The 21,747-nt window shown below is 38.3% G+C and overlaps 1 protein-coding gene across 5 annotated transcripts in view; it reads right to left on the bottom strand.

Moving 5' to 3' along the window:
* EXOC4 (exocyst complex component 4) overlaps positions 1 to 21,747 on the bottom strand; it is a 945,346-nt gene that overhangs the window by 903,355 nt on the left and 20,244 nt on the right. For all 5 annotated transcript variants that reach the window (XM_072650117.1, XM_072650119.1, XM_072650120.1 and 2 more), the window contains 2 exons: positions 15,995 to 16,184; positions 7,552 to 7,746 (listed from right to left, as the gene is read on the bottom strand). In XM_072650117.1, the coding sequence (XP_072506218.1) occupies positions 7,552 to 7,746; positions 15,995 to 16,184 (385 nt within the window). The remainder of the gene's footprint in view (positions 1 to 7,551; positions 7,747 to 15,994; positions 16,185 to 21,747) is intronic.

Here is a 21,747-nt window from a genome sequence, read left to right on the forward strand (position 1 = left end):
TCCTTCAAATGGAAATGGAAGAACAGATGCCAATGGCAAGGAGGCATCTAATCTCAATCCCCTGGACAGGACAAAAGCATCAGCAGGGGAGAAGCCTTTTCTTTCCCTTGGGGTAGCATCCCCTCTTTCTTTAACAGAGGTAGCCCTCCCTCTCCTAGCACAGACATGTGGCAATTGAGCCACTGATTTCACAAGGATAATGTCACATAGCATTTAACCACAAAGAATGGTAGGTGCCATTTTCTCAGGACAGCAACATTTATGTAAGCAAAGATAGGTAACAACAAAAGAGAGAATATTTTAAGTACCAAATATCAGGATACAAAGATTCTCCATTCCTCTTCCCTCTCCCTCACTCCTAACAAATGCTAGACAGTGCTGATTTTCCTCGAAGTGTGAATATAATAAAGAGAATATAGATGAGCAATAGGTTAGAGAGGAAAAACACAGAGAGGAATGAAATGGAGAAGCAAAAGAACACTGAGTGTTAGTAAGTCTTCCTCATACTGAGCTGAAATCTGCTTCTCCACAATTTTCAACCTCTGGTCTTAGACGTAACCTTTGAGGCTAAGCAGAATAATAATAGTGGATTCTTCTCAGTTCCCATCTTTCCTGATCTCTCTCTAGTCTTTGACACTGTTGGTCCCCCTCTTCTCCTTGACATTCTCTTCTCTCTGAGTTTTCATGAAGCTCCTCTCCTGATTCTTCTCCAACCAGTCTAACAGCTCTTTCTAAGTCTTCTTTGCTGGATCTTCACTCACACCATGTCCACCAAACCTGGGTGTCTCCCAAGGTTCTATCCTGGACCCTCTTTACTTCTCCATAGATTCGGATTCTCAGAGCTATTTGTCCAGCTCTATCTTCTCTTTGGACCTCCAGTCTCCCATCTTCAGCTGTCTACTGGACATCATCATAAACTCAACATGTCTAAAAATTGAACTCTCTTTCCCTGAAAATCACTTCCCCTGCTTCCAGACTTCCCCAGGCTCACAATTTAGGTACCATGTTTGACTCCTCGTTTACAATATTGCCCCTCCTCCTACATCTAATAAGTTGCCAAATCTTGTCATTTCTATCCTAGTAACGTCTCTTGTATACACCTCCTTCTGTCCTCTGACATAGCCACCACTCTAGTGTAGACCCTCACTACCTCACACCTAGAATATAGTGCAATAGTATAGTAATTGATCTCCCTGTCTCATGTCTCTCCCCACTCTAGGCCACTCTATACTCAACTGTCAAACCGATCTTCCCAAAGTGCAGGTCTGACCATGTTATCACTCCCCATTTAATAAATTCCAAAGGCTCCCTATTATCTCCATGATCAAATATAAAATCCTCCGTCTGGCTTTAAAGCTCTTCAAAACCTGGCCCCTTCCTACCTTTTCTGTCTTTTTATACCTTGTTCCCCTCTATATATTCTGTGATCCAGTGACACTGGCCTTCTTTCTCACTCTTCTTCAAACAGAATACTCCAACTTCTGAGTCTCATCATTTTCCCTGGCTGTCCTCCATGCCTAAAACTCTCTCCCCTTCCTTATCCCCTTCTTCTAGCTTCCCTGGCTTCAAGTTGCAGGTAAAGTTCTACCTTCTGTAAGAAAACTTTCCTAGTCCTCCTCAATTATAGAGCATTCCAAAAAAAAAGAAAAAAAAAATTATAGGGCATTCCCTCTGAGACAATCTCCAATTTAGGCTGTATCTATCTTGTTCATATACAGTTGTTTGTATGTTTTCTCCCCAGTTACACCATGAGCTCCTTTTTTGGGGGGGAGGGGCTGTTTTTGTTTCCTTAGTGCTTAGTACAGTGCCTGTCACACAGGAATCACTTAATCAATGCTCAGTGATTTGAAAGACTTAGGAATTCTGATCAACACAATGACCAACTACAGTTGCAAAGGACCCATGATGAAACATGCTATTCACCTCCACACAGAAAGGGGAGGGGCTCAAAGTGTAGAATGACATATATTTTCTTTTCCTTCATTCTTACTTTTTGGGGGGGGGGACTGAAGGGGAGTAAGATGGCTAATTCAGTCATTTGTTTTGCATGACCATAAATATTTGAAATGGGTTTGTTTTTTATTATCTTCATAAAGGGGGAAGAGGGGAAGAAAGAAAATTCAGAACTGAAAATAAAATTGAATTTAACAATAAGAAAATAAATGCTTGCTGACTAATAACCCTACTTCCACATGGTGGCCCTCTATTTAAACATCTGGACACTACTAAAATGTGCCTAATTCCTCTTCTAACCTTCCCAAGTCACTTCTCCCCCCACAAAGCAAAAGTCACTCAAAAGCACAGCAAAATAAATGACAAACAATACCTCTCCACATACACAAGAGTATATACCTCTCCCACAGGCTTCTACGGTCACATCATCTCCAACAGCACAGAACAGTGAAACCAGTCCTTGTTGCCTCCGTTACTTCTTTTCAAGAGAGGAGAGAAAGGAGGCTCTTACAAACAGCTGTAACAGGTTCTTCAACCTAAATACCTTAATTTCTCTCAACTTATCTACACATGGCCTAAATTCAAGTCCTCATAATCCCGGTCACATTCTTTTGTATACAAATCAGTCCATCAATTTCCCCTCTAAAATGAGATCCCCAGAAGTGGACACTATAGTGAGGCTGTTACTGTCCTGGTACTGGACACTATCCTTCTCTCCAGTCTCAGATCCTCTCAGCCCTCTAGGCTGCACCGCTTAATGTAGGGTGAGGAGGGAGGACCAGCCCCCTTGATTCTGAGCCCACATGAACAAAGTGGCCCTGGGCCTGACATGCACCATTCTTTCCACTCAAACTCCCTCTGCTCTCAAGTTCATATAACAGAGAGGCGAATTTTACATTTAAATATGATACTGAGAATGCTGCAGGGTATTTTTAACAATATAATTCCAATTTTATACTAATTTTATTGGATTCTCTGAAAACAGAAACCAAACCTTTCCTCTGTCAAGCTACCTTGGGCTTACAGTGTCACAGCCTACCCATCCACCTGAGTTTCCCACCTTCTCTCTCTCTTCCAAATACTAAACCCCGCTCCATGCACCCAGAGATTGAGGGAGGATATCTACAAAACAGTTTATGAAAATACCGTGTCATAGAGTACACTCAAGTTCCATTATAGTGTAAGATCACTATACAAGAATGAAAGGCTGGCCTCCAGGAGATGAACTTAACTGGTCACATCAACTCATGAAGATGGATTTACTAAGTTCTCAAGGAGTTACAATATGAACTGGGTCAAGTGACATCATGGATCCTTTTAAGGACTACAGTAAATTTCTTTTAAAGATTATAGTAAATGAGCCAGGACCTATATGTAATATGTACTATGTATATACAGTACAATCTTAGGACTCTTCAGCTGCTAAAGATTAGCTAGCTGTCACCTACATAAACTTCTACCTTATATCATCTCCTACTGCCAATGTCTAAATGCAAAGTGAAGCTTATTAAGGCCTTGTTGAGGTTTGTCCAAAGTAATATAAAGCAAGGAGTCAGAGGTAAAGGGAAGTCTTTTCAATATTTGACTTTTAATTAGTAAACAGATAAGCCTTACCCTACGTAATGCAAACCAGAAATATGAAATCCTAAAAGGGATAAAGATCTGATCTGAAAAAAATTCCAATCACCCACTTACTATGACTACACTTGAAATTGGACCTAATTCAAAACTGGACCACACAGAAGTGTTTCAACAACAAATCTGTTTTATCCTGTCCTCTGCTTTTTCACATCACAACTTTAATTGGCATGTTTCTTAACTATAATAGGAGCTTATGCCCTCAGAAATCACATATGTGTTGGTAGGAAGTAACAACCTGGAGAATATGAAAATGATCTCTCTCATTCCTCTAAGCTCCCATGATATTTGGTGTTTTTTCACACCTCTCTGACTTTCTGCATTACAAGAAAGTCATGTTCATATCTTATCTCTCTATAATCTCTACGAGTGCTAAGATCATACCTTATTCTTCCTTGTTTCAAATATGGATGATGTTTTACTGGATTAAAAAAAAAAAAGGTACTTGACCCAAAAGAGCAACAAGCCTATAACACCCTCTATAGAGAATGTAACAAAGAAAAGCTTTTACATTTAAACACCTATATAATATACATGTATTCAGAATCCACAAACCAATACTAGAGTAAGAATGACCTCATTAGGATTCCTGTACAACTACTATTACACATGCTATCACCTTGAGCAAGTTACTGGGAATCAACACTCCTAGTACTACTCCCAAGGGCAGACCACTATTAACCCAGAATAGCTGTGCAAATTCACCATTCATTCCTTATCCCATAAGAAGGTTTTAGTCCATGACAGGATGTCACAGCACCTCTCACCCCATGGCTACCAAATATCCTTAAAAGCATCTCATAAAGGACTTTTACCAAAATGCCCCTTGAAAGTATGAATAAATTAGACTGTAGAAATAAAGACATGAAGGGCTCGCTTAGATCATATAACCTGTTCACCTTCCAGGCACTTTATGTGTATGTGCTAGCGTTGCAGCCCATCTAATTTGGCAAAGGAATAGGACTTCCATTCTTTCAAAGAAAGATAACTATAATGTTAAAATGTAGTTGTAGAACTGCTGACTCTAAAAGCAGTTTTGAGTTCATGTGTGGCCCATAACCATAAACAATTCTTTGTTGGGGATCACTATCCTTTCAAGTATTAAATATGTATTATATTTAATATCCTGTATTTGGTGATGGAGACACAAAACTGAAAAGTAACACAATCTCTGCTCTCAAAGAACAAAGTTATCTTGTAGTGATACTGCGATGGATATGAAGATAGCAATGATACAGATAGAAGCAAAAGAGGTGAGAATAGCAGATGATGTAGAGGGGTCTGGAGATATATATATAAAAGAGGAGAAATTCACATTGGATAGCAGATCTGCTAGTTAAGTAAGAGGCAAGGTATGCTATAGTTGGAGGTGAATAATGAGACCGAGGAAAAAGGAAAACATTTGCAAGAGTTGTTGCAGAGAGGGTAATATAGTATCTATGACACAAAAGGACTGCCATGAAATAATGAAGGCCTTGTTGAGATCAGATAAATTTGTGATGGGCCTAGTCAACACATCTAAATGATTTTCTCCAGGTTAATTCAGCAACAGACAGCAGAGTGGAAAGAAGAATGGACCTGGAGGAGGGAAGATCTGAGCTCAAACCTGGCCTTGGATACTAGCTATGTGAGTCTGGGTATGTCAATTAACCTCTGTCTGCCTCAATTTTCCCAGCTATAAAATGGGGTCAGTAGCAGTACATATTTCCCAGAGTTTTATGAGGACCAAACGAGATAATGTTTGTAAAGAACCTAGCACAGTGCCTGGCATATCAGAGACATTTAATAAATGCTTATTTCCTTCTTTCCTCCTTTTTATAAGCATACAAGAGGAGGCAGCAGGCAGTGGGAGTATGGTTTGGGCTATGGTTTGGAAAGGAATAAGTGGAAACAGGACAATGAAAACAAATAGTTGAAGTGGTCAATGACAGACAGAAGCCTTTGGATGTAGGAGTTCTGACTTTGTGGTTGTCTTCTCAATGTGTGTTTCAATCTTCCATATCACCATGTAACTCTGAGCAGCCAGAGTTCTTTGCTAGTTGCTTGCTCATTTTCCTAGCCTATTTACTTGACTTTTGACCCAGGGTGGAGGGCACACTGTTCCAAGCTTCAGGGGTTTTGTGCAGCTGTTTTCAAAGATAATTCTAGGGATCTGTAAGTTTTCAGCTCTTCCACGGTGGTATGATCTGAGAAGAGGCATTTAGTCCTCTCCTGGCCTGTGCTCTGATCTGTGAGTGACCACAGCAGGAGTGATAAACTAGGAAAACCAAAGGTAAAAATTCAAAGTTATGGTGAGAAGGGAGGATAAATTTAGGAAGAGAAGGTAGAGGACGGAAGTAGATGGAAGTAGAGAAGGTTATGTTCAAAGAAGGGATCAGAAACACTGAAGTCATGCAGTTATGGGTGATGCTAAGATTTAAGGCAGAGGTTCTTAACCTTTCTTGTGTCATGGATCCCCTAGGATATCTGATGAAACCTAGAGACCTCTTCTTAGAATAATGTTTTTAAGTGCTTAAAATAAAACGCAGAGAATGACAAAGAAAATAAGTTATGTTGAAATAGTTATCAAAATATTTTTTAAAACAAGTTCACAGATCCCAGATACCTGATATAAGGTAGGATTACAACTGTGGGTAGCTATTAGAGAATGAAAATAATAGAAATTGGGAGTTAAGAAGGTAAATAAACTGGGACATGGAGGTGCTTAAAGTAGACTCCTATGTACATACTGAATCCTCCAAACATGAAGGCAGAGACTGGGGTGTGACCAGAAAAATTAAGTCAAGAGATAAACAACTTGAGGGGGTAGGCCAACAGAAGACCAAAACAAGCATCTAGACTAGATAACAGGGTGAATCTCAAAAGAGGAGAAGTTGCTGAGAGTAAGCGTCTAGTAAAGAATAATTAAATGGACAGTAGAGGTCAAACAGATGGTCTAAGAGATTCGAGGGGAAACCACTTACATTGGAGGTCTTCCAGGTAAAGCTTCAGAGAAAAGAAACTAGCTAAGGTGGGTCTTGGATAAAAGTCACAGATGTGGGAGGCTGTGGTACAGTGAAAACCATACAGAGCATGAATCAGAAGACCTGGGTTCAAATCCTAGTTCCAGAAAAATGGCAGCTGCACAAATGTGAACAAAGCATGTAAACTCTCTGATTCTCAGTTTTTTTGTGTAAAACCAGAATCCCACTTATATGTATTTCACAGCATTATTTTAAGGACAGCCCTATAGATCTGAAAATGATTATAAGGAACCAGGGTGTCCCATTATAAGAAATACAGACCCAAAGAAAAGGGTCTGACTAGAAACTACACTCAGTATTTTCTTTTTCTTCCATGTTATTCTTAAGGCTCAACCCACTGTCACCTTCCAATCCCGTATTTCCTTCATTTAATTTCTAAGAAGGAAGTAGTAGTAAGGCCCAGTGAGGGCTCCAGGCTATAAAGAACTACTGCTCAACCTGTTGACCAAGGCTGCCTCTTTCAATAACAGCAGCAATCCCTGACCTTCCTTATCAATTTCGAGACAAACAGTCTTATGACCCTCCCAAAGAATTCCAGAAAAGACTTCAAGAATACTCCTCTATTCTCCCATGTTCATCTGAGTGTTTAAAATGAAACACATTAAGTACCTTTTGTTGAAACTAAGAGTTTTTCTGCCTCCCATCCCAACATAATTTAAGTACTGGTTTTACACCATTATACAACTTGGTACAAAGCCCAGCTTTCCAAAGACAAAGGATATATAAATAGTAATCACCTTCCATTTAAAAAGCTTAAACTAGTAGTAGAGATTACTCCCCGTCACCTGCCAAGAACTACTGAATCCCTAAGGAAAAGTCTGTAATGGGATGCAAGCATTACCAGATTTAGAAAGACTAAAACGGGGTCTGAAGTGCCAGGAATGCTTCTAGGCCCTGAAGAACAAACAGTCCATTAGCAGAAGGTATTACGTCTTACCAGCATATCCGTGGCATTGAGATAGTGCTTGCTGGCCATGCACTGTTCCAATTTTTGAGGCACTTGCTTGATATTCTCAATTTCATCCAGCAGATTTAGGACATGCTTGTGCTCAATTCCTTCAATCCACAGTTTCCGAAGTTCATCCCGTTTGCAATGCAACAACATCTTGCAGGAAAGCAAATTTTCCTTTACCTAGAAAAGAGCAATTTCAACCTTAATTCAGTCCAAATTCTTTGCATTTTAAGGCCACTAATCAGTTAACATTGTTCCTTGGTGCTAATTGTACTTAACAGTTGCTAACTCCCACTTTTCCTTAATCCCCTGGGTTAGTGTGTTTTCTGAGTTCTAATCCTGGCTGACACTGACTCACTTTGATGAGCCGTTGCCTCTCTCTGTCTGTGTTTTCTCTGCTGTGAAATGAGAATACCACCCCTGACCTAACCCTGAGTGAATCCATAAGACATAACTAATGATATAAAGCACTTTGAAAATACTAAGTGCTATGTAAATGTTAAATATGTTTCATGGGGAAATGACTGAAATGAAAACTTTATGCTGCTGTTCCTCTCTAATCTTCCATAGAGAATCCTCGGACTTCAAGGGACTCTAAGGGGTCACATGCCTCCAAGGGGAGCCTTATTTAAATCAACACAGGCAAATGGATACACATCCTAACTGACTCAAAGGGAAAAATGTAACTAGCAATTTTCCTGACTGACAAATAAGCTCCAAAACAAAAGTTATCAGGAAACATCCTAAAATTAGGTAACTTTTTTCAATGTCTTTCAATTTCAGATTCAAGAGTCACTTTTGAAATTCAAGTGTATTCTGATCATACATGAGTAATCTCCATCAGATTGCTTGCTCTCTTGGTGAGGGCAGGAAAAATTTGTAACTTCAAAATTTTATAAAAGTGAATGCTGAAAACTAAAACACAAACAAAAAAAGGAAATTCAAATGTATTCATATTTAATTAATCTTCTAATATGCAAAAAAAAAGTCTACATAGTAAGGAAGGCTCTACTATATATTTTTAAATTACTATAGACTTCCAACATTTTCCCAACTAGCAACAATATTAGGAAGATACAGAAATGCTAAGACTGGAAAAATTGTTGAGAGATCACTAATCTATTCTGTTCCTAAACCAGAACCCATTCTACTTTAAAGAGATCCAAAGATAGAAAAAATAAATAAACGATCCCAAAATCTACCTTTATATATCCACTAAAAAGCTAATAAGGTAATAGGGTTAAATGAAAAAGAATCCTGGATTTGTCATTAGTAAAATTGAGTCTGCTCTTTCCAATTTAAGTAGACTTGGCTAAGTCACTTCACATCTCTGGACCTCAGTTACCTTATACATAAAATGATGAGGTTAGGGTTAGATGATTTCTAAGTCCCTTCAAGTCCTAAATCTTTGTTAAGTTCTACCAAAATGGCCATCTCAACTAATATTTATCCATTTCAGTTCTGATGCTATAAAAATTATAGTTCCAATAAAGACCAAAAAAAACCACACAACTGCTTTCAAAACAGCTAAATTTTCATGTAGACCAATAAGACTTTCTTTACAAAAATGCCCAACTCCTTTGGTAAAAAATCTACCTTATTTGAACTGACTAAAAATCATGTCATTTTGTTGGAAAATAAATTTCTAAACTGGACAAAATTTCCAATAAATTTTTATATGATCTCAAAAAGGAATCAGTTGCATTTGGCAAAGTACTAGTTGGCTAATCCTAATCAAAATCCATAAAGAGTTTAGATTTTAGGAAGTAGAGCCAAGTGGAGTAAAGGTAGGGAGTCACATAAGCTCTCCCCCAAACCCCTCCAAATACCTTTAAAAAATGATTTTAAATACATTCTAGGGCAGGATAACCCAGAAAAAGATGGAGTAAAACAAATTTCTAGTTCAAACAACCTGGAAGGTCGGCAGGAAAGGTCTGTTGCACCAGGGTGAGAGCAGAGCAGAGCCAATTGGAAGCAGCACTAGCACAGATTGAGCCTCGCAAACCCAGGGCAACTGAATCACTGGCAGAATTGATGGTTTCCAGACCTCTCAGCCCACAGATGCCAAAAACAAGTTGGAAGATGAGCAGGAAAGGTCAGTCACACCTAAGTGACAGCAGAGCGCAGTCCAGCACAGGCCACACCAGCACAACCCTAGCCCCCTGAAACCTAGAGCAGACCTTGGAAGCCACGGAATCAGCAGTGACAGAGGTTGCTTCTGAAGCTGTCAGTCCACAAACAGTAAGTGGGTCGAACAACTGGTCGGAAGGAGATTACAGGGGTCTCTTAGACAGCACTGAGGCAGGACTCTGTTGCTTTGCCCATACTCAGATCCAGGTTGCAGCCCTGGGTTTTAGGCTTAGGTCAAGGAAGAGCACTAGCAGTTTGCAGCAGCAGGGGTGGTGGAGGTGGTGACCATCTTTATATTACCAGGGTCGAAAAGAGTACTTGTGGTCATTCATAGACCAGACCAGAGCACAGGCCTGGAGAGGAGTAAATGCCTCTTTTCAGATCATACCACCTTGGAAAAACTGAAAACAGCTGTACAAAACCCCTGAAGCTTGGAACAATGTGCCCTCTACCCTGTTTAAAAGTTAAGTAAATAGTCTGGGAAAATGAGCAAGCACAGGAAAAAACTGACTGCCAAAAGTTACTATGGTGACAAGGAAGATCAAAATACACATTCAGAAGAAGGCAACAAAGTCAAAACTCCTACATCCAAAAGCTTCAAGAAAAATATGAATTGGTCTCAGGTCATGGAAGAGCTCAAAAAGGATTCTGAAAATCAAGCAAGAGAGGTAGAGGACAAATTGGAAAGAGAAATGAGAGTGATGAATGAAAAACATGTCAACATCTTGGTAAAGGAGAAACAAAAAAATACTGAAGGAAATAACACCTTAAAAAACAGACTAGGCCAAATGATAAAAGAGGTAGAAAAAAGCCAATGAGGAGAAGAATAGCTTAAAAAGCTGAACTGGCTAAAGGAAAAGGAAAATAATTCCTTAAAAATGAGAATGGAGCAAATGGAAGCTAATGACTTTATGAGAAATAAAAAAACAGTAAAACAAAATCAAAAGAATGAAAAAATGGAAGACAATGTGAAATATCTCAATGGAAAAAAAAAACTGACCTAGAAAACAGATCCAGGAGAGATCATTTAGAAATTATTGAACGACCTGAAAACTGGGATCAAAAAAGAGCCTACACATCATCTTTCAAGAAATTATTAAGGAGCTGGAGAGGATATGGGAGAGTTGGAACACTAATTCATTGTTGGTGGAGCTGCGAGCGCATCCAACCATTCTGGAGAGCAATTTGGAACTATGCCCAAAGGGCTACAAAAATGTGCATACCCTTTGACCCAGGAATATCGCTACTAGGACTATATCCCCAAGAGATCATAAAAGTGGGAAAGGGTCCCACATGTACAAAAATATTTATAGCAGCATTCTATGTAGTTGCCAAAAACTGGAAGTCAAGGGGATGTCCATCAATTGGGGAATGGCTGAATAAATTATGGTATATGAATGTAATGGAGTACTATTGTGCCATAAGAAATGATGAACAAGAAGACTTCAGAGAGGCCTGGAAGGACTTATATGACCTGATGCTGAGTGAAAGGAGCAGAACCAGGAGAACTTTGTGCACAGCAACGACCACAGTGTGCGAGAGTTTTTTCTGGTAGACTTGGAATTTTGTAATAACACAAGAACTTCTTATAAAAAAAAAAAAAAATCCCAATGGTGGTTCTCAAGGCAAAATGCCTTCCACACTCAGAGAAAGAAATATGGAAGTCATTCACAAAATGTAGCAGATCATGTTTGTGTATGTGTATGTGTTTGTGTATCATGTTTTGATTTGTTATATGATTTCTTTCATTTATTTTAGTCTTACTACATAGCATGACTATAGTGAAAATATACTCAATAGGAAAGTATATGTAGAACCTATACAGAATTGTATGCAGTCGTGGGGAGGGAGGGGGGTAGTGGGGGGTAGGTGTGGGGAGGATAAAATCTCAGTTGTATGGCAGTGATTGTTAAACATTAAAAAATAATAAAAAAAAAAAAGAAATTATTAAGGAAAACTGCTATGATATTCTAGAACCAGAGGGTTGAAATAGAAATTGAAAGAATCCACTGATCACCTCCTAAAAGAGGTCCCAAAATGAAAACTGCCAGGAATATTATAGCCAAATTCCAGATTTCCAAGGTCAAGGAAAAAACATCGTAAGCAGCCAGAAAGAAACAAGTCAAGTATCATTGAGCCACAGTCAGGATAACACAAAATTTAGCAGCTTCTACATTAAAGGATCCAAGGGCGTGGAACATGATATTCCGGAAAGCAAAGGAGCTAGAATTACAACCAAAATCACCTGCCCAGAAAAACTGAGTATAATCTTTCAGGGGGAAAAATGGATATTCAATGAGATAGACCAGAGCAGAATAGAAAATGTGACTTTCAAATATAACTCGAGATGCATAAAAAGGTAAACAGAAAAGGGAAATATAAAGAACTTAATAAGTTTAAACTGTTTACATTCCTACATGGGAAGATGATTTTTATAACTGCTAAGAACCTTTCTCATTATTAGGGTAGTTAGAAGGAGTATATACAGACAGAGGACACAGGTGTGAGTAGAATATGAAGGAATGATATCTAAAAAATAAAATGAAGGGATAAGAAAGAAATGTACTGAAAGAAAAAGAAAGGAAGAGATAGAATGGGGTATATTATCTAACATAAAAGAGGCAAGAAAAAGCTTTTATTATACAAAGGAAGTTGAAGGGGAGTGAGCGAACCTTACTATCATCAGAACTGGCTCAAAGAGAAATCTATCTTACTTACCCTACAGGAAAGTAGGAGGGGAAGGGAATGAGGAAATAGGGAGTGATAGAAGGGAGAGCAGATTAGAGGGAGCAGTCAGAAGCAAAACACTTTTGAGAAGGGACAGGGTGAAAGGAGAAAGAGAATAGAATAAATGGGGGTGTGGAATAGGATGGAAGGAAATAGCAATAATAACTGTGAGAAAAATTTTGAAGTAAGTTTCTCTGATAAAGGCCTCATTTCTCAAACATATAGAGAATTGAATCAAATTTATAAAAATAGCAGCCATTCCCCAATTGATAACTGATGAAAATTTTCAGATGAAGTAATCAAAGCTAACTATAGCCATATGAAAAAATACACGAACTTATTATTAATTGGAGAAATGCAAATTAAAACAATTCTGAGGTACTACCTCATACCTATTAGATTGGCTAATAGGACAGAAAAGTTAAACGACAAATGTTGGGGGGATGTAAGAAAAATGAGACTTTAATGCACTATTGGTGGAGCTGTGAAATGATTCAACCATTTTGCAGAGAAATTTGGTAGTATGCCCAAAGGGCTATAAAACCATGCATACACTTTGACCTAGCAATACCACTACTAGGTCTGTATCCCAAAGATGTCAAAAAACAAAAAGGGAAAGGACCTATATGTACAAAAATATCTATGGCAGCCTTTTTCTGGGGGTAAAGAATTAGAAGTTGAAGGGATGTCCATCAAATGGGGAATGGCTAAACAAGTTGTGGTATGTGATTATGATATATTATTGAACTCTAAGAAACTGTCCTATAAGAAAGCAGAATGCTCTCAGAAAAACCTACAAAGACTTGCATGGGCTGATGCAAAGTGAAATGTACTTGTGTACAAAGTAACAGCTGTATTATATAAGGTGATTAGCTGCGAATGACTTAGCTGTTCTCAGCAATACAATGATCCAAGACAACTCTGAAGGACTGATGAAAAACGCTATCTATCCTCAGAGAAAGAAGTGATCATATCTGAATACAGATTGAAGCATGTTTTTAATTTTTCTTGATTTTTTTTTCTGTGTTTTCTTTCACAACATAACTATTATGGATATGTTTTGCATGATTACACATGTATAACCTATATCAAACTGCTTGCCTTCTCAATGGGGGTTAGGGGAAGGTTAGGAGGGAGGAAGGGATTTTGGAACCCAAAGTTTTAAAAAGGAATGTTAAAAACTGTTTTTATATGTAACTGGGAAAAAACAAAATACTGCATTTTTTTTAAAAGGTTTAGATTTTACCAAATACACAAAGCCTCATGAGACTGTATGTAAATACTGTCATAACTCAGCATCTGCATGCTGCCACCTCAGCCACAGTACAAATACTATGGTGTCATGTTCTACATGACAGCAAAGAAAGGATTTGCCATTTCCTAATTATACTCTGTTGGCTAAGAGCAAGAAGAAAATTTCAGTTCATGGCCTAATGCATTTTCAATGTTCTGCTGTCTTTGTCTCTGAAGAAACCAAATAATCCATTGGGCAACTGGCCAGACAATGAAATCATTCACATTCATACTCTTAACAACTATGGTGTATGTATATAAATCAATGACTCTTGAAACCAAAAAGCAACAGGAAAAGGTTAGTAAAGAAATGTCAGTGTTTCCTTAGTGCATTGAAACTGGCCTTTCATGGTAGGAAATTGTCAAATTCTCCAACTTAAAACAAGTCCACTCACCTTTTGTTTGTTTTTCTATCATTATTTTCACATACTTGCCAATTAGTAAAGGCATCTATCGTTTTTTAAAGGGCTCTCTAGCGCCTTAATTCTCTTCTTATGTGATCTGAGAGTTGTCATAATTTGGAATTTCTTATATGACAATTATTTTCCTGAAAAATTCTGGTAATGATCACATGGGTTGTTTATGTTTTTGCTGCCAAACTGAGAAGAAGGAGAATGAGGTGGTAGAAAATGGTTTCACTACTGACAGAAGCCTCTGAAATAATCAAAAAAGGGATTAGAAAAATCAGCTCAGAATGATGTCTTTTCAAGTCTATTCCAATGTGAACATTCTTTCTCAGTAGCAAAGATAACATCAACTCAAAGGAAAGAGAAGTCAAGAATCATTGCTGGTTCTTCCCTTGAGATAACAACAAAGTCCTTTTAGTATGCATCAACCAAAACTAATCAGAAAACACAAATATCAAAAGATCCTTCACCCAAGCTGTGATTACTCTAAGTAAAGCCAAAAGGTCAGTGGCTCTATACATCCATTCACTGACCCCTCTGGAGCTTAGTATATATTAGGTCAAAATGGACTACAGTTTATTTGAAATCTAGGGCAATTGATCTCAAGCTTCCCCTGGTTTCAAACATAAATCCATAGGATGAACTCTTGACTTGTAAAGGATAAGAGCTGCAGCCTTCCCTTTGGAAATACTCAAGTTAATTTTACAAGGCGGCAAGGTCATTATTCTGCCTCAAATAGGGTTATGGCTTAGTGCTTCCACAGTGATGCTCTGAAAGGTGTAAAACCATGATCTCTACAGCTCTCCTCAAACAAAACAACAATTTATGTATCTGCCTCCAAAATCTTAACATTGTAAGCCCTAAAGGATACAAAATACAGAAAGCAGAATGGTTGTGGCTATGAGAGTAGAGATGCTTCAGACACAAGCTCATAAGCAAAATTTTATTCTATTAGTTACTATTTAAGGAAGTCAAAACCATGGTTTTTCATTTGGATGAAAAACAATATACACAGGACAAACTCAACAGGCATTTAACAGATATTAAATTCAACTAATGTTAAGCACTTACTATGTGCATAGCATGGTGCTTGCTTTGGGAGGGAGACAAAGTTTAGCCAAGGCAAGATCTGTACCCTCCTTGATCCTGCAATCTAGTCAAACGGTCAGGCATGTAAACATAACCATACCTGAAGAGGAGCCCTGCAGTGCTTTCATCGACTTGCATTGGCCCCACCAGAAACAAGCTTCCTTTTGAGGTAATCCCCTACTCAGATCTAGCATTCTGGTCAGAAACACCTGGGCTTAAGCCCTACCTCTGACACATAAGAGATACATGACCATGAGCAAGTCACATAATCTCTTTATTCCCAAGGCAAGCCTCCAAAACTCTAAGTTATAGAGAACTTAACTGTGCTGGTGAAGGAATTTCCACAGAAGATGTTCAAAGCATTTTTTCATACATTATCATCTGAGCTTCTCGACAATCGTATGAGGTCCATACTACAGATAGGACTATAACCATTTTATAGGAGGACGCTGAGGAGCTTCAATGATTTGCCTAGGGTGACACAGCTAAGTCAGTGTTGGGGATGGTTTCAAACCCAGTTCTTCCTAATCCAAGTCCAGTATTTGCCCTACCATGCTGTGTCCTCTCGCATGGGTAGAGAAAAACAGAAAGTAGAGTGGAAACAAGACAGAAAATGCTCAAGGGAGTCTCCTTCAGCAAGCTCTGTGGACTTGTATTGTACAAGGTATGGAAACAATCTGACACAACTAGGTAGTAAGGAACAACTCAAAAGCCACAGCCCCCACAGCATGCAGCCTCTACTTAAGAAATAATCTCCATGTGAACAGAAGTCAGACATTTACCTGCTTGATTTTATTTCGAGAGTTAGTGATGCGTTCTGTGATGCTCTGATAGGTGCGGATGGCCGTGGTGAGCTCAGTGTAGTGCTGTACGATCAGTTCATCCAGGTCACGGTCACACTTTTCATAGGCTTCTTCCAGACGGCCCTTTTCATTTTCTCTGTCCTCCACGTCATCACTCGTAGATAGAGTCCTGACAGAGACAGAATATTCATGATAAGAAAAAAGGAAAAGAATAGCCTACAAAAGCATTAAGTCTATTTTAGTAAATAGACCAAAATTGGTTAAACCAAAAGAAACACTACTTTCTGAAAAAGAATGATGTTTTGACCTAGTTCAGGATATTGAGGCATAAGAGTTAGACTGGCCAGTGTCACTAAGAGCAGTACATCTTGTTATAGCTGTTTCTTATAGAAACCAAACTTAACAAGATAATTAAGGCTTCAGGGCAAAGAGGATCAGAGAAGAGGCGAACAGCTCAGGGCAGAAGATACCCCTGGGTCTCCGTCACCTGGGACATCGGGCATGAACTCAGTCTCCAAGCCATGAGAAGAGGAGGGTCAGCAATGGCACGTTGAGAGGGTGCTCTCAGGGTTTGGCACATTCAGTTATACAAAGCACTTCTCACTCCTCCTAATTAAATATAAAGATATCCAGATTCCACCTTCCATACCTAGACAACTCTATAATGCAGCTCAGCGCCAAGTTTCATTTTATTTTGTTTTTCCTTGGAGTAAGGAGAAGGGGACAATGAAGGATGAAAAGAATCTTATTCACACACCTTGTTGGTTTTATTCCTATTGTCAGAAAGGCAGTTGCTCGAGATTGGCCAGTGAGGTTCTCTTTCTACCTCAGAGCCTGGAAGATTCCAACATGGAGACTTCCGGCTATGGCAGAGTCCAGAAAAAGGGCAAGATGGGGTGCTAGGCAAGGGGAGGGGGTAGGGGATGTGCCTACAACAGAGAGTACATGTTGTACATAAGTCTTATGGAGTTCTGCGGATCTTTATGAGGACAAGACAAAACAAAAGCGTTTTTGCAAACTAACAAACCTTTTCAGGGAAGAACAGTTGATCTAACTGAACTAAGTATCATTCAAACACTGGACCAGAACAAAAGATTGCATGAACTGTGAAGAAGCTGCAGCTACAAAAATCTGAACTCCACATGAAGGCCGTCACCATATTTATTATTCTAATAACAGCACCAAAAAGAGATTGGTAGACATCAACAATAACCAAGGGATGAGGTGGAGGCACTTACTAAAAAAAACTCAGTAACCTAGCTTGAAAAATGAACCAGATCTTTGTTTCTTCCATTATCTTACTTGCAGTTTAATTTTTTTAATTCAGTCTTATATTCAGTAACAGAGGAGGAAAAAAACCCTCTTCCACTTATCTGTTAGTTGCTGTAATATACAGTGTTTCATTACATTCCCTCAGGTTTGCCTGTATATAGCTCAGCCCAGTGCTATTTCATTTTCTTTTTCATTTGGGCCAGGTACTCTAGGCTCTCAGTGATGAATGCCATCATTTGCAGGACCATCATTAGAGCTTCTTTATGAGATGGGACAGTCAGTAAGTCAATTATAAATCCACTTGTAGATATTTCCATGAAAAACACAGAAGTTTCTCCAAATTGACATTTAAAGCAAGACCTCTTAACTCAGGACCTAGTTAGCATAAAAATGTTGCTTCTTAACCGCTGATGTGGCGAAAATCTGAACAGCCTGCATATTTACAAAGTAGCAGATTAAGAGGTGGAAGGGTGCTTTGAGACTCTCCAGTACAAATTTCCCTCATTTTACAGATGAGGAACCTGAGGTTCAGAAAAGTTATGTGACTTGTCCAAGATCACAGAGTTAGTGCCATCTTAAGACTGAGTTAAAGGTCCTACAGACTGGGTATAGGGTGAAAAGTCAATCAGTCAGTCATCAAGCACTAAGTAGAAATTATAAAATATTTATAGAAAAAGAATGGCGTCTGGAAAGGATTGGAAAAAGGTGATGATGGAAAAGCACTTGGAAAATTCGGCTATAAAGTTAGGATGCAAAGATTTCTGTCATGATTGAAATCCAGAATAATAACCAAGCAAGTCTATCAGCTATATCTGTAATGCAGACAGCTCGGCTCTTTAAATCTAAAGGCTTCCACGTTGCTAGCCCAAAGCCAAGCAAGATCCTAAAACGCTTTATATTTCCCAAATGGCCCAAGGTGAATGGCTCTTTGAATATTTAGCTGCCATTCTTTGTTGTCATAGTGGGGTAATAATAAAAAAAAAAATTAACAGTATGCTGAGATCAATTTCCCCATCACTCTGCAGCTGTCTAAGTCTCTCTCTACACTCTCCTACCTATTATGTGTTTCTCTCTACATCCTTCTACATCCTCCAAAAGTACAAAACATTTCACATTGCTTAGGTTAAATAGTGAAATAGCCATTAAATGAAAGACCCAGAGAGGACACATTCTTCTCTGTCAACTACCATAGTCACAAATAATAGGTAAGTTATGAGGTATTTAAAAAATAGAGAGGTTTACTGACAAAAACTGGAGAGTAAAATATGCTTACTTTGGTTTTGGTTTATATTTTCACATATAGGGAAAATACCCATATCAAAAATCCAAGCAAAGACAGATAGGAACAGCCTATGAAGAGGATGAATTCAGAAACAAGTATTTGGGAAATGTGAAACTTAGATAAAGATGCAATCATTTGAAGTAGGAAGTTTGAAACAGAGACTTGTTTTTACTACTCCTGAATAAGGCAAAAGCTTCTTTATGCCTCAGTTTCCTCTTCTGTAAAATGAAAATGGAAATAAAGGCCAAAAACCTGTGCAGGATAATTAAGGAGAAGTTGAATTCAGCCAACTAATTCCAATACAGAAAGTTATCATTTATAGAATTATTAACTAGAACATGAACTAGAACAAACTCATCAGTATGGCTACAGTTGTCTTTGTAAGTCATGTAGCCAAGTCTTTTGACAGAATTCATAGAATTTTAGTATTAGAAGGGAACATAGGTAATACCTCTACTGAAACCTCCCATCCAATGCAGAGATCCCTTCTATAGTATCCATCTTTCAAGAATGCCTCTAAGTGATAGGATATTCAATACCTATTAAAGCAATCTGCTCCACTGTCCATAATCTGTTCATTAGGAACTCTAATTGTTTAAAAGTTTTGTCTTACGTTGATCCAACATAATTTACTCTACTGGTCCTAGTTCTGACTTTCAGAACAACAGAAAACTCCTTTTTCTTTATGACAGCCCTTTGGATATCTGAAAACAGTTATCATATCTCTATTTCATCCTCTCATCACTAGATTTCTTATCCATAGTCCCTTAATTCATTCATTGAATGACATGTTATCTAGACTCTTAAAGTCTTGACTGTCTACCTATCTTCTTAAAACAGAGCTAAGAATTAAACACAGTGCTCTTGGTGTAGTCTATAGATGAGATAGGAAATGGTGAAAATCACTGCAAGTGCCAATACTGAACTATCTTTTTTCCACACTCAAGTCAAGTATCTGGTTATTTAAAATCCCAGTGCCTTCTTCACATATACTTCAGCCAATGTAGATCTCTCCCATCCTATACTTACACATTTATTTTTTGAAGACTTCATATTTATCGCTGTGAAAACCCAGGTATAGACTTCACAACAAAACCTGTCTTCTACAACACGTCTTTCTGCCTTCAACTCCAGATGCTGAATCTCATCCTTAATCTTTAAAACATTTAAAGTCAAAATTGTACCGTAGAGAGAGGCAGTGCTCAACTAGAGGCACTTAATAAAGATAAGAGTAAGTCCAAAGAATAGCTGAGATCTCCAAGTAGCTTCTAAAGTTGCAAGAGTCTTAAGTCTAGAGCAAAGGTAGCAGGTGTTTACAGCTAGATATGAAAAACATAGCATGAACTCAGAAATGGGAGGCAAAATTGATTTGGGTTCTGTCATCCCAGTCTTCTTTGAAATCACTGTGTCTCCCTCTGGATCTTTCCATTTCTACCTCAAAAATCTGATGATTTAATCAAGATTAAGTTCACAGAAGACTAACATTAAACCAGATGCTAGATGTAATGAGAAAGACTCTGTACAGCAATTTGAGTACTTTCAGTAAATTGTCTTAGAAAAATAAATTAATGAAGTAATAGTAAATAGAAAAATACCTCTCCAAAGATGTCTAATTTTTACCCAGAGAGGCACTTATTTATCCAATAGGCTCTGGAATGCATTATCTGTGTTACTGATATTAACAATAACTAACACAAAATATAAACACTGATGTACAATGTGCTTCTACTACTAAATCCATAGCTGTCAATTCCAAAACAGTCCTACAGTCAAGCATACAAACCTCTGCAAATAACCATGGAGGTATAAGTGTGAGTTTGTCAGGTTCCTTTTCGTGTGCTTCAGAGACATAGATCAGGCAACTTGAAAGGAAAATAGCTAGTCACTATCGCTGGCTCCTTCTTGATACAATTTTGTCTTCACTTTGTTAAAGTAATGGAATCCAGATAAGGCCAAATATATGTCAGTATACCCCTGAAAAGATGGATGGCACACAAGAGTAAAGAAAAAAATAAACCTTGGGAAATAAGGTCAGTTTCTCCCAAGTGCAACCTGTCATTCAGGAGGAAAACCACCACCATCTGTGTAGCCAACAGAGGGAAACAGGATCAAGACCTTCCATCCCACCCCTGACAAACACTATTACAGGCCTTGGTTGTTACCACTAAACTCAAATCTAATAAGTATATTATTGAAGTATAAGAACTATGCTTTAGTATTTTTAGAACACAAAGGCTGCAGAAATCACCTCCCTCCTGAACTACCTCAAAACCTTTATTTGTGAAAAGAAGGCAAGAAGACTTTTTAAAAATTCTGTACAGTCCTAGTGTACATTCTGTGGAGTAGAAAGAAAAATGAATTTTGAATCAAGAAGACCTGGATACTAACCCTAAGTCTGCTCCTTACTACCTGTATCCTTAGCCAAGTCACTGTCTCACTGGGCCTTAGTTTCCTCAACTCTAACATGAGAGGGATGGAAGAGATGATCTCTGAGGTCCTTTCCAGATGATAAGTGACCTTCCAGCTGTAAATTCTCACTAAATACTTGATAAATACAAATTTACCAATACAATAGAGTTTTCAAAAGGGCCTCTAGGAGTCAAATAATTCCTCTCTGCCTTCAAGCAGAACTGCAATAAAATAAGTCACACAGATGAACCTTCACTGCTTGAAGACAAAAGGATCAATCATTTGACTCTTAGAAGCACTTAAAATGAGGAAAGGAGGTTCCACATCAAACACTGGGGCCAGTTTCAATATCTTATGAACAAGATATCTAGAAACCTGCTCAAAGTCAAGAATGTTTCTACCTGACCTATTGTTTTGATGGAGACAAAACAATGGCTGATCAACACATATGTGAATAGTAATCCATTCTATACAGCTACATGCCCTTTGGGAATATTAAGGATTAACCTAGTGATAAACATAAGACATTTTAAACAATTTAAGAAAAATCAATTATACTAATATCATACCCAAGTGGAGTGTACATGTCAGTTATCTAGCACCCTTGAAGGGCTGTAGCCTCATCCCGGGGGGACATATCCTGACCCCAAGAGGGTGTATATGTGTAATCAGAAGAATAAAGACAGAGAGTAACCTACCCTCCTGAGATATCCAATAATGTGGCTTGAATCCAATACAATCACACCTAACCTTATCTTCAAAAATTCTC

This window comes from Notamacropus eugenii, chromosome 3 (assembly GCF_028372415.1).
Source record: "Notamacropus eugenii isolate mMacEug1 chromosome 3, mMacEug1.pri_v2, whole genome shotgun sequence".
In the NCBI taxonomy this organism is placed as follows: Eukaryota; Metazoa; Chordata; class Mammalia; order Diprotodontia; family Macropodidae; genus Notamacropus; species Notamacropus eugenii.